The following is a 12,424-nucleotide window of genomic DNA, read 5'->3' on the forward strand; positions in this document are numbered from 1 at the left end:
TACTATACAAAAATGTTTTTTATGGTTTTAGTTTTAGGTAAAGGTACACTATATAACATTTATTTTGTTCAAAAGGAACAAAAATGTAAATAATTCGTCAATACATCATCAATCGTTCTTCCAAAACGTGTTTCTGTCTTACCCTGACTCACTATGATAAGCCTTTTATAAGTAGTGCATGAAGTGGGCTGGTACCCTCACTTTTTCTTGCGTTCTTCACTAGTGTAACAGCGCAGCGCTTCTGTGTTGTACGTCACACGCATCACATGACCAGCGTCGGCCAATAGTGAGCCTACGTGTGACGTAGCACTACGCTATCACACTACGCTAACTGACTCGACGCCCACAGAGAAGGAAATGAATAGTTGAAATAAAGTCGTTATTTTTGTTTGTTTTTGCGCACAAAAAGTATTCTCGTCGCTTGATAAACTTAAGATTGAGCCACTGTAGTCACTTGCACTATTTTAACAATGTCTTTAATACATTTTCGGGGAACAAGTTTCAATCCCTTAGAAGCCTATGGAGGAGTGATCCAGCTCTCAGATTTCATCAAAAATATCTTAATTTGTGTTCCGATGATGAACGAAGGTCTTACGGGGTTGAACAACATGAGGGAGAGTAATTACTGACAGAGTTTACATTTTTGGGTGAACTATCCCTTTAAGAGGCTCTACAGCGATCTGTCACGACACATTAAAGAGACACAAAACGGTATTTATTGTTTACATTTTTTTTTTTAAATGACCAAATTTAAAAGGTGAGACTTTGTTTCATATCAAAAGTAACCTGGTCTGTCAGCGCGTTGTCAGTATGTATTAGGGACTTTAAGCAACAGCTGCTGATGGAACGGAAACGGTTAACTGCCGTAGTTAAAGAACGCAAAAATCACTAAGCAACAGTGAAGAGTACGGCGTTGGGGATAACTTAATAATTTGACAAAATACAAATAAAGAAAGTGATTTTAAAAAGCAGGAGAGGGTTGCTTTGGGCATTTAATGATATACATAAACAATTGCATACCATAAAACATAACATTAACTTTCTTAATCTTTCACGTAGTAGCAACAACGGCAAATCAGCTGTCCTCCCGTAAGTAGACGGTTACAGTAGAACGTCGTGACGTAGCAGTTAAAGTCGCGCATGCGCAACAGTACGCCAGAATGCCGTTCCACCAGAGGCTGTTGCTCAAAGTCCCTATTTTTCACTGTGTGAGAACATGTGGCGTGAGAGAGGCGTGGCTTGTCGGACATAGCAACAGTAACTAAAGGGGGCGGGTCTTTGCAAACGGTCAATTGCGTACATACGAGTCTCATCACATCCATAAATAGAGAAAAGTTGCCTCGGGTACTGTGTCGTGTGTCCAGTGTGGGAGTGGCAGAGGTTAGTCGTCACGAGAGAGAAAGGTTGACATGGAGAAGCTGAATCTCCAATCTCCGGGAATAAGAACAGAGGAGAGTTGCTGAGGAAAAGAGAAAGCGACAGAGTTTGTAATAAAACAAGAATCAACATTAGCTTGGATTTTCGGAGATGTCGATGAATGAGGGATTAGAAATGTTGTAAAAGCAACAGGTAGAAGGAGTTTTTATTACTCAACAGGTGAGTGAAGTATTTTATTGAACAGATAAATTGACATGTGTAGTTTTCTAACAGAGTTCATTATAACGCATTATCTATTGTGAAGGGGCGTTTCATTATCGTTGTTGTAGCGCTGTGCTGGGATTTATTTTCAAGGAAATACTGTGTGTATTAGCGGATATAGCTAGAGTAATGTCTTCAGCTAGTCAGCTTGAGATCCTTTCCCATCTAAACTGGTTATATATCTTATTAAACAGAGCAATTCTAATATAGTCCTCACATGATACGATGTGCTCGGACGCTAAAAATGACACATCTAAAAATAAGTTGTGTATGCTAGCTTTAGAAATAAAGACTGCAAAGTGATGCATTGGCAAGGCAGATATGTGCAATATACTTATTACTATACCAGCTCTGGTGCTTTAGAGGAAATACGCAGCACTTTATCAATACATAAATATACTAGCTTTCTGCTTCTGCTTGGCATGTGTATTTCCCACAATCTCAGCATGACTGGAAGCAATTTCTACATTGCCTTTTCTTGTTGATCACGTGACTGTCAATCTCACCCATCGTATCTCCTGGTCAGAAAATGAGTACATGAAAGTTATGCCCTGCAAGCCCTCTGATGTCATACATGTAATTAAAGAGATTTTGAGGGTTTGAGGTCTGAAAAACTAAATTTACTGTTCGCTACAATGAGTGTTTCGAAAGAAGAACATTTACTATATTTATTTATGTTTGCAATGTTTGTGGCATAAAATCTTTCCTTTTACCTTTCTTTTCTATTTGAATATATTTTAAAATGTAATTTATTCCTGAATTTTCAGCTGCCATTACTCCATTACAACCGTGAACCATTTTTGAAAAGTAAAAGTAAAGTAAAAAAAAAGAAAGAAAAAATCAGAATGTATAATAATTTGTCAGATTATACATGTCTACACTGTCACAGTCACTTAATATCCTTATTCTTTTAAAAACAAATCTTACTAATACCAAACATTTGCAGTTTTCTGTGCTGGACTGTGTTTGGTCGCTTCACGTGTCAATCAAACGCTCGGGTCCAGTGTATGTATGTGGGCAGTTGTGTCAAAATAATGTGGACCAGACTTAAAGGACAATTCTGGCCCAAAATGAACCTAGGGGTAAACAACACATGGGTACCATCGACCGTTCTCTGGGATGTGTTTTCATGATAATCGAATGTACCCAGTTTTATCTTTAGTTTTAGTTTAACCACAGATTAGCTTATAACGCTAGTGTATGGGGCATTGAATAAGTAAAAATAAAAATAACGTAGCACATAATAAAATAGCACGTAGCACGGCGTTCTACTGGTCGAGACTGTTTTCCAAAGGTGGCTCCTGCTCGTATACTGAAGTGTACTGTCTTCATAAAGTATCTTCTTATTAAACTGTCTGTACACTTACCATGTTCTCAATGCTGCGGTTTGCAGGTAGAGACCCTCATTATGCTAGCGTGTTAGTGTGGGGCTATTTTGAGCCTTGTTATTGGTATTAACTTGCGATTTTTATTTTTACATATTCGATGCCCTATATACTAGCGTTAAAAGCTAATCTGTGGTTAAACTACAACTAATGTTAAAACTGGGTACATTCGATTATCATGAAAACGCATCCCAGAGAACGGTCGACTCGGCACCCATGTGTTATTTACCCCTAGGTTCATCAATTGTCCTTTAATACTGTTTGTAAAAACAATTGCCATTGCAAGAAAGTATATGTGTTTTACAACCTAATTCACCATTCTGCCTTTTACTGATATATAGGCTTTGCATGAGCTCTAGTCCATATGAGGATAATGGATTGGCAGAACATCTCTGTGTAACCACATTCATCCCAAACTCCCTTGTTGTGCATTGATTGAACAGACTAATGTTTTGCATGTAATTAAATAGCTTATTCAATTAAATGATAAAATCTACATCAATTATTTCTCTTTTATGTAATTACACAGAGATCACATTTTTCACCAAGTCCCACCACTATTTACTGCTTAAGATCATAGAAAATATTTTCACATGTAATTGGATTTTAATTGGAAAAGAGGTTATTAATGATCTTGGTTAATGACTTGTAAAAGACCCGTTTGAGCTGAAACTACCAGTCTTGAACCCGTTTAAACTCCATGCTTTAGTAATTGAGAGGCCAGGGGTTTAAGAGGGAATGTACGTCACGTAACACTAGCCTTGCTGGTAAAGGCAGTCCGTGGATGAATAATGACAGGAGAGCTCATGCTGGGTCTGAGCAGGTTAACTAGCTGAGATTCGATAAGTGTCCACAAATCCTCTTAGAGAAAAGACCACACTGAAGAAGATACAGTTGTGAAGGCCCAGCATTAACAAACTGCACAACTGCTTCGTACATACAGCATAAAACATAGTGTTTCATTGTGCAGATAAAAAGGATTTATTACTTTATGTTCAGTACACAATGTGGAGCGGGTGTTATTACTTTATCAAAAAGGATACAATTCTTCTCATCAATGTAGAGTTCAGCAATCTGTATGAAGGAATTAAGAGAGAATATATGCTGAAAAATTCAAAACTTCTAGTGCTTCACAGAATAAAAGAGAGAAAGCATGTCTAGAGAGAAAGCAGGAACGGTAACATTCAACCCTGCAAACAAATAAATAAATACACTTTAGAATTAAGGCAATTTTTCATATTTTGACTTTTTTTTCTATGAGAATTAAGCATATTCCCTCTATCCCTTATTACCATAATGAATCATGAACATAAATATATAAAAATAAATACATACATAAAACAGTAATAAATATACAGTATATAAAGATTGATTGGCTATGCAGCTGGCTTTAGGAGAAGCAATAATAATAATAATAATAACAAATATATATATTAGTGAGGGGCCGTTATCGGCGTTAAAGTAACACTAGGTAACTTTTCAACCTTCATAATATATTTCCAATTCTCTTGTGATGGTACATCGACTTACAATAGGTTGAATGACACGTCTGCCATAGCCTGACGGGGTCTGTAGCGTTTTTAATCGTACTTTTAAACTTCGGGTTTCGGGTAGTAACCGGCAAACAAAGAGAACTACAAAATTGGACTGCTTTACGGCATATACGTCACTTCCACCGCCACCCCCACTTCCTTAAAATCGGACGTGCGAGCCAAATGTTATAGTCATGGCTGAAGCCGCACAGAAAAACAAGAAAGCAAAGGTTTTATCGGAGCAAAGCAAAAAGAGAAAAGGAGAAAGTGATCGCGTTAAAGGCAGAACGAGGATCAACATTGGGCCAGCGTGTTCTCGCTGGCGTGAGCTGACGGAGGAGGCGGGTTGCCCGACCGATGCGGTCTTGGCTGTCATGCTTTCGGACTAGTAAGTATATTGCTTGCATACTATCTCTTTGTTTTTTTTTGTCTGCCTGACTATGTTACGGAAGCTATCTTATCCTCAGTTTATCTTCATGAATCAAGTAATGATAGTAGAGTAGCGAATTATCAATCTGGTTGCTAGTAAACGATATTCTAGTTTTTGACAGATTCAGTAAAACGGTAACCAATAGACTAGGCTACTATAATGACGCTGGCTGGTAAACGTGATCATCGCGATCATTTGTCGTTAGAAAAAAAATAAAACCCATGAAATTATATTCATATGACATGCTGAAATATATGCCACTGTACCTGGGATGAAGACATTTCACACGCGACGCAAGCAGAACACCTGCATGTGACCGCCTCCTACAGTGTTCAGGGCTATCATGGTTGTCAACAAATGCAGGATGACAGAGTTTACGACAGTAGTAGAGGACAATACTGTTTCCCAACTGTAGGGGGACCCTGAGAGCAAACGTTACCTGGTGTTACTTTAACGTGCTGCGTTAACGCCTGACTCTTATCGGGCGATAAAGAAAATATCGCCGTTAATCTATTCTCAAAGTTGGGTTGGGATCATAAAATAGCTTTTTCGAATATCGTTATATTTTCGCGCAATTCCATGTGTAGCCTAGTATATTTGACATAACTGACGCCGCAGCTACTGTCACAGATCGCGCAGCAGGGCATTTTCCTGTCAGGGACACAAGGTGTATACTTTTACATGTTACGTTGGGCGACGTTCCTCTAGTTACTTTATTTTAATGCAATTACATGTTGTTAAATGAGTTTATTCCAAGCGCGCTGTATCTTTGTATGAGCATGAGCGATGCTCAATTTACAAATGTATCACTCTTTTGAGTCGATTCTGTTCAAAGATTTCATCAAACAAGTTGGCAGATCTGTCTTAATCGGTTCGCGAATCAGTCTGAATGATCTGTTCAATTCCTGCACGCACTGAATCGTCTGAAGAGCACTCAATCACACTCGACTCAAAGTCGTAACAGGAAGATTTAAGAACATCAAGAGCGTTGGATGAAGTGGCCGTGGATCTACAGTTTAGTGAAAGCAAATCTGCAAATGCATCATATTTTTGCCAGTGATGAAGATCTTTACTGGTTGAACATCTTGGTAAGCTGTCTGTGAATGACTGATTCCACAGGACGATACATTCGATTTCATTTCATTCAGGTAATACATTTTACAACCAAACAGATTATTACGCCATGATAGCACTACTAAAAAGTATGACATTATCAGTTTTTTGGACATATACATTAATTTATAGGCTACAAAAAAACCCGCTTCAGAGCGTCGGCACACTGGCAAAGGTTAACAGGTTAAATAAGCTACTGTGTACAGTTTATGAAATGAACACCCGCCATCCCGCGGTAATGTGTGTGTATTGCGCAGGGGCATAGTCACACGAATAGTTTACATTGATTGAAAACTAATTTGTTTAAAAAGGAGGAGGCTATTGCCTGTAAAGGCAGGTTCACATAAAATCATTATGACATATGACATTATTTTTTGATCTAACGAGCATCTGGTTTGGCGATGCAAAAACGGTCAGTAGCTACGTCGTGCTTATTGTTTTTCTTCTTCTTCCAATTAGCCTACTATGTTAAAAAAAACGACGAAAACATGTTACTTGTTCAATTAATAAACAGTTTGTTTGATGACAAATCGCTAAAGATGAAATTGGCCTCCCTTTCTGTCATTGTGAGTGTGTGTTTTTTTCAAATGATATTCGACTTTTGCTCCTCTATTGTCGAATGGCATTTTTGGCAGAAATTCACATCCCTACGTGAGGCGAACTATTCTCAAAGACTTACTAGTCATTATTTGGGTAGCACACATATTCTGAATGCCTTCGGCAGAATTCAAATGAGCCATTTTAATCTAGATTAATCTAGATTAATTCCAAGATTACAGTGAGATTAATCTAGATTAAAAAAATTAATCTATGCCCACCTCTAATATATATATATTACTTTTTTGGGCAGCTCATAGCTTATTTAAAGTCAGCTGCATGGACCAATCATTCTTTTGTTCTATCTACATAACCTATTTAGTTCTGTCCTGAACTGGCTGCAGTGTGCAATGAACGCCCTCCTCCCCAGCTCCACCTGCCTAATTCTACACCCTCCCCAGCACCACCTGCCTAATTCTACACTCTCCCCAGCTCCACCTGCCTAATTCTACACCCTCCCCAGCTCCACCTGCCTAATTCATCACCCTCCCCAGCTCCACCTGCTTAATTCTACACCCTCCCCAGCACCACCTGCCTAATTCTACACTCTCCCCAGCTCCACCTGCCTAATTCTACACCCTCCCCAGCACCACCTGCCTAATTCTACACCCTCCCCAGCTCCACCTTCTTAATTCTACACCCTCCCCAGCTCCACCTTCTTAATTCTACACCCTCCCCAGCACCACCTGCCTAATTCTACACCCTCCCCAGCTCCACCTGCCTAATTCTACACCCTCCCCAGCTCCACCTGCCTAATTCTACACCCTCCCCAGCACCACCTGCCTAATTCTACACCCTCCCCAGCACCACCTGCCTAATTCTACACTCTCCCCAGCTCCACCTGCCTAATTCTACACCCTCCCCAGCACCACCTGCCTAATTCTACACCCTCCCCAGCTCCACCTGCCTAATTCTACACCCTCCCCTGATCCACTGCTTAATTCTACACCCTCCCCAGCACCACCTGCCTAATTCTACACCCTCCCCAGCTCCACCTGCCTAATTCTACACCCTCCCCAGATCCACTGCTTAATTCTACACCCTCCCCAGCTCCACCTGCCTAATTCTACACCCTCCCCAGCTCCACCTGCCTAATTCTACACCCTCCCCAGCTCCACCTGCCTAATTCTACACCCTCCTCAGCTCCACCTGCTTAATTCTACACCCTCCCCAGCTCCACCTGCCTAATTCTGTTAGCGGTTCTTCCAGCTTTCCCTGCAGCAGCTTGTATCCTATTCACTTTATGTGCATTTTTTGGAAGTTGCCTTCACTTATGCCAGCAGCAGCAAATCTAGTCCGTCAAGACAGATATGTACATTCCATTCTTAACAATAAAATTATTTTCAATTATTTTCTGAGAGTTGTCATGATCTATGTTGTGTATCTTATATATATATATATATATTTATATATATATTTCACATTACAGTAAAGCATTTGTTGGCATAATCTGGATTAAGTGCTTAAATACATGCTTAAATGTCATGAAAATGATGACACAATGCAAAAAAAATAATGAATGTTCTTAAAATTAAAATAATTTAAAAAATATATATTTTTTCAATAAAATTAAAATTTTCTTCCTTTAGAATTTAGGCTAAACTATGACCTACACAATGGATTGTCAGATTCACTCAAAATTTAACATTCTAGTTATTATAACTTTCAACATGTCAAAATACCTCAGATGAAATATTATAGTTAATGTTAGTGATAAATATTAGCAAATTCTAAATATGTATTTTTTGTACGGTCAGAAGTGACTCCGTCTGGCCAATGCCATAGCACACATTCCAGTCCTCTTGTGTAAGAGCCACTGTTTATATTCTGGACATTGCTTGGGATCCTTGAGAGAGAGTTTAACAGAGTAACCCAGAGTGAGAAACCAGGGAAGAGTGTTTTTATCTGAAGGACTGTCATGAACAGATTCCATGATTACTGAAGGGAAGTGAACACATAAATAAATATGTATACTATCTGCAGACGTTTATTTATTCGATAAATTGCCCTGATGTTTCATGTTGTAAACACATGATGAACAGTGAATAGCTATTGCAGTAGCTTGCAACACAATGATAAACAAACCTTGCTAGCGTCAAGCACGTCTCCTGCGTGCACTAGCAAACAAATGTGAGCACACAATCTTTGCATATGAGAGAGTGTTTTTGCTGTGCCGGCTCATGCTGTCAGTGTACAGCATTAATGTTTCAGAATGCATTTGCCAGTTTAAAATATGCATTGGCTGAAAGCTAGTTTTAGGTAGTGTGACATCGAATCATTAAAAAACTACATGCACGTGAGATGTTTTTGCATGCAACTACAGCTTGATGTGCAATCGACTGTGCATTATTTTATTATACCAACAATTTTGCGTGTAAATTGTCATCTCCTACATTTAAATCCCATTTGAATGGGTTCTATCCCACAATGCATCATTACAGAGCTCCATCCTGCAGGGCTCACCTGATGCAGGCAGTTGGGCAGCGAGTGGAAGCTCTGCACATGTGTGAGTCCCAGCAGGCAGCTCAGAAAGCAGTGCAGAGCAGCTTGAGAGTCTCCTTCCTGCTGGAGCTGCCTGCCCAGTTCAAACAAACCCTCACGGCTCCCGTTCAGCATCCCGTGCCTGGGATGTCCCGCCAGAGAGACCAGCCGCGCGCGTTCATGTGCCAGACAGCCGCTGCACTTCCGTGTCCCATCTGAGCTGAAGCACGAGCACAGACGGGCACTGCAATCCCAAAACACGAACAGATCACTCGTCTGCTTTCCGTAAGAGTCAAGGACAGGAGGTGTGTGTCTCTGTGTGTGTGTGTTTGAGGAAGAGAGGGATTGTGGGGGAGGAGAGGAGAGCACCGCCTACACTGCGTCAGGATTGGAGGGTTTGTCGCGTGAGTGACGCTGCTCGTGGCCAATCATGTACAGCGACAGCAGCGATGATGATGGAGTCTGAGTCTTCACACTCTAAAGAATCTTTGCAGATGTTATCCTGAGAGGTGCATTGTAGGTTCATGGGATACATCAAAATTAAAACCTTAAAATTAAGCTTGCTACGGATCATGACGGTTCTAGACAGAGTTTATTAACAAAACATTGTCAATGGAACCTGCGATATATGACTCTTTAAAGGCCTGTGCTGATACTGATGAGAGATCAGAGTAGCAGGGTAGCACACACACACACACACACACACACACACACACACACACACACACACACACACACACACACACACACACACACACACACACACACACACACACACACACACGAGAAGCCTGTGTTTATTTGATTAATCATACAGTAAAATTTTTAAATTGTAATCATACAATTTAAAATAACGGTTCGCTAATTGACTATCTTTTGATTTTGAATTTACTTCACTGATATTCAATGATATTCATATAGATCAGTGATTTGTTCCCATAATAGCCATTACTCCAGTCTTCAGTGTCACACGATCCATCAGAAATCTTCTAATATGTTAATTTGGAGCTCAAGAAACATTTCGTATCATTATCAATGTTTAAGAGTTTATTAACATTTGTGCTACTTAACATTTTTGTGGAAATCATGATGCAATATTAGAAGACTTTGATGAATAAAAACATCAAATGAGATTTATTTATTATAGAAATATTTTGTGACATTATATATGTCTTTACTGTCACTTTTGATCAATTAAATGCATCATTACAGAATAAAAGTATTAATTTCATGTATTAATATTACATTTAAATATAAATACGAGTAAAAGTATTGTAACACATGAAGTTTTTGCGTTGATCATTTGTTTTAATGCATTTTATACAACAGTTCTGCGTCCATGGGTTTCTCTCACAACTGAGCAAATGAAAACGACTGTAGTGGAGCTGAAGTCGAGTGATTATAACACTTCTCTCACACGTGTGGCTCCACACTGACTTGTGTTTGTGTTTGTGTGTTATTTTCATCGGCAGAGAAGGAAAATATCAAAGGGACATACAGTGGATAGCATAAGTGAACACACACATGCTAAAGTTGACTAAAAAGAGCAATAAAAAATCATCTTTTGGAAATTGATCTTAATGCCTTAATTAAAAAAATGAGGAAAAATCCAACCTTTATGGACACCAATTTTCTTTGTGAATGAATAATGTATCGTAAATAAATAAATGTTCTTCCTTAAAATACAGGGTGCGTAAGTCAGTACACCCCTATGTTAAATTCCCATAGAGACAGCAGATTTTTATTTTTAAAGGCCAGTTATTTCATGGATCCGGGATAATATGCATCCTGATAAAGTTCCCTTGGCCTTTGGATTTAAAATATCCCACATCATCACATTCCCTTCACCATATCTAGAGATCGGCATGAGGAACTTTCCATAAGATCATCTCAATGCTAATCATACCCGCTATTAGCCTAACTGAAATAACACCATGCTAATGATGCTTTGGCTTCGTTTGGACTATTTTCATTGGCAGAGAAGGAAAATATCAAAGGGACAAAGTTCACCCAAAAAAGTTGTCATCATGTTGTTCCAAACCTGTATATGTTTCTTTCTTCTGTTAAACACAAAAGAAGATTATTTTTTTTAAAAATTGGTCATCAAGTGATGGTAGCATGAATATCATGCTGATAAATATATTTGAATAGCATTACAGTTTAATACATCATATCTTTGGTTCAAATAGTTTATGACAGGATACATCTAATTATAAGGTTTATAAAGACGCTTTATAATGCATTATACATACAGTCTTTATAGAAAGTGTTTGAGAATGAAAAACCGAGAAACATAAAATAAATCTAGCATGATTTAAAGGCATAAAGTGTGCTCAGTGTATGTGTATCTTACATGTGTGATGGTGTCTTTTACTGTCTAAACAAGGACAGCAAATATTTATTTGCAGGGCAAGGCGACTTTAAATGTTTACTCTTCTCTCACGGTCGGGTTATAAATGTTGAGCTTCAGCCATTATGTCCTCTAAAACTAATGCAGATTATTAGTGTTGTGTCCATAAACCATAATTGCTGTCTATCTAACAGAAACAAGCCCATATGACATCACCCAGATAACTCGACTACCTGATGGATCATCTGGTATTTAACAAAAAGAAAAAACAATCTCTGATTTACGTTTCTCTCTGTATTTGACCATGATTCTGGAATTAAAGGGACAGTTCACCCAAAAATGAAAATTCTGTCATCATTTCTCATTCTCAAGTTGTTTCAAACCTGCATGAATTTCTTTCTTCAGCTGAACACACAAAAAATATATATATTTTGAAGATATGTGGGATGGTGTGATCTCATGTGATTGACAGGTGTCCCGCCTTCATGCCAGTAAACACGTCATCAGAGAACAGAAGAGATGTCACAGCAAGAGGAAGGGGAAGTTATTTTGATTAAAGATATAAAAAATATAATAAAAAAATGATGTGCATGGGTAAATCATTCTGTTCATTTTTATTTCATGACTTTAATTGTTTGATCAAAATCAAAATATGTCCCTAACATCCCTCCTAAATTGTACACCCTTGATAGATCCACATTGTGACAACTTGCTCAAGCTGAGATCCTGACACACTTCTCTAGGCTATTGTTCACTACACACACTATATATAAACCTTTGTTCTTTTTTATCACTAAAACCTATTTGATCATGCTTATGTTGAACTTGTCTTTTATTGTGACGTGGCCTGTTTTAGAATTAGTATGTATTGAATATTTGCTAATAATTGTTTTTTTTT

The 12,424-nt window shown here is 38.6% G+C and overlaps 1 protein-coding gene across 3 annotated transcripts in view; it reads right to left on the reverse strand.

Moving 5' to 3' along the window:
• Nucleotides 1–12,424, reverse strand: part of cunh14orf180 (chromosome unknown C14orf180 homolog) — a 39,303-nt gene that overhangs the window by 25,232 nt on the left and 1,647 nt on the right. The window contains exons 1-2 of one of the 3 annotated variants that reach the window (XR_013206721.1): nucleotides 9,159–9,501; nucleotides 4,067–4,097 (exon numbers count right to left, since the gene is read on the reverse strand). Coding sequence is in view for 2 of the 3 variants with exons in the window: in XM_077240152.1 (XP_077096267.1) it covers nucleotides 4,067–4,097; nucleotides 9,159–9,311 (184 nt within the window). In the remaining variant the exon portion in view is untranslated. Of the gene's footprint in view, nucleotides 1–4,066; nucleotides 4,098–9,158; nucleotides 9,502–12,424 lie in introns of those variants that run through there. The other 2 variants (XM_077240152.1, XM_077240153.1) reach the window with 2 other exon arrangements.

Source organism: Siphateles boraxobius, unplaced genomic scaffold, assembly GCF_051911475.1.
Source record: "Siphateles boraxobius isolate OS27281-9 unplaced genomic scaffold, OSU_SipBor_1 22, whole genome shotgun sequence".
NCBI classification, from domain to species: domain Eukaryota; kingdom Metazoa; phylum Chordata; class Actinopteri; order Cypriniformes; family Leuciscidae; genus Siphateles; species Siphateles boraxobius.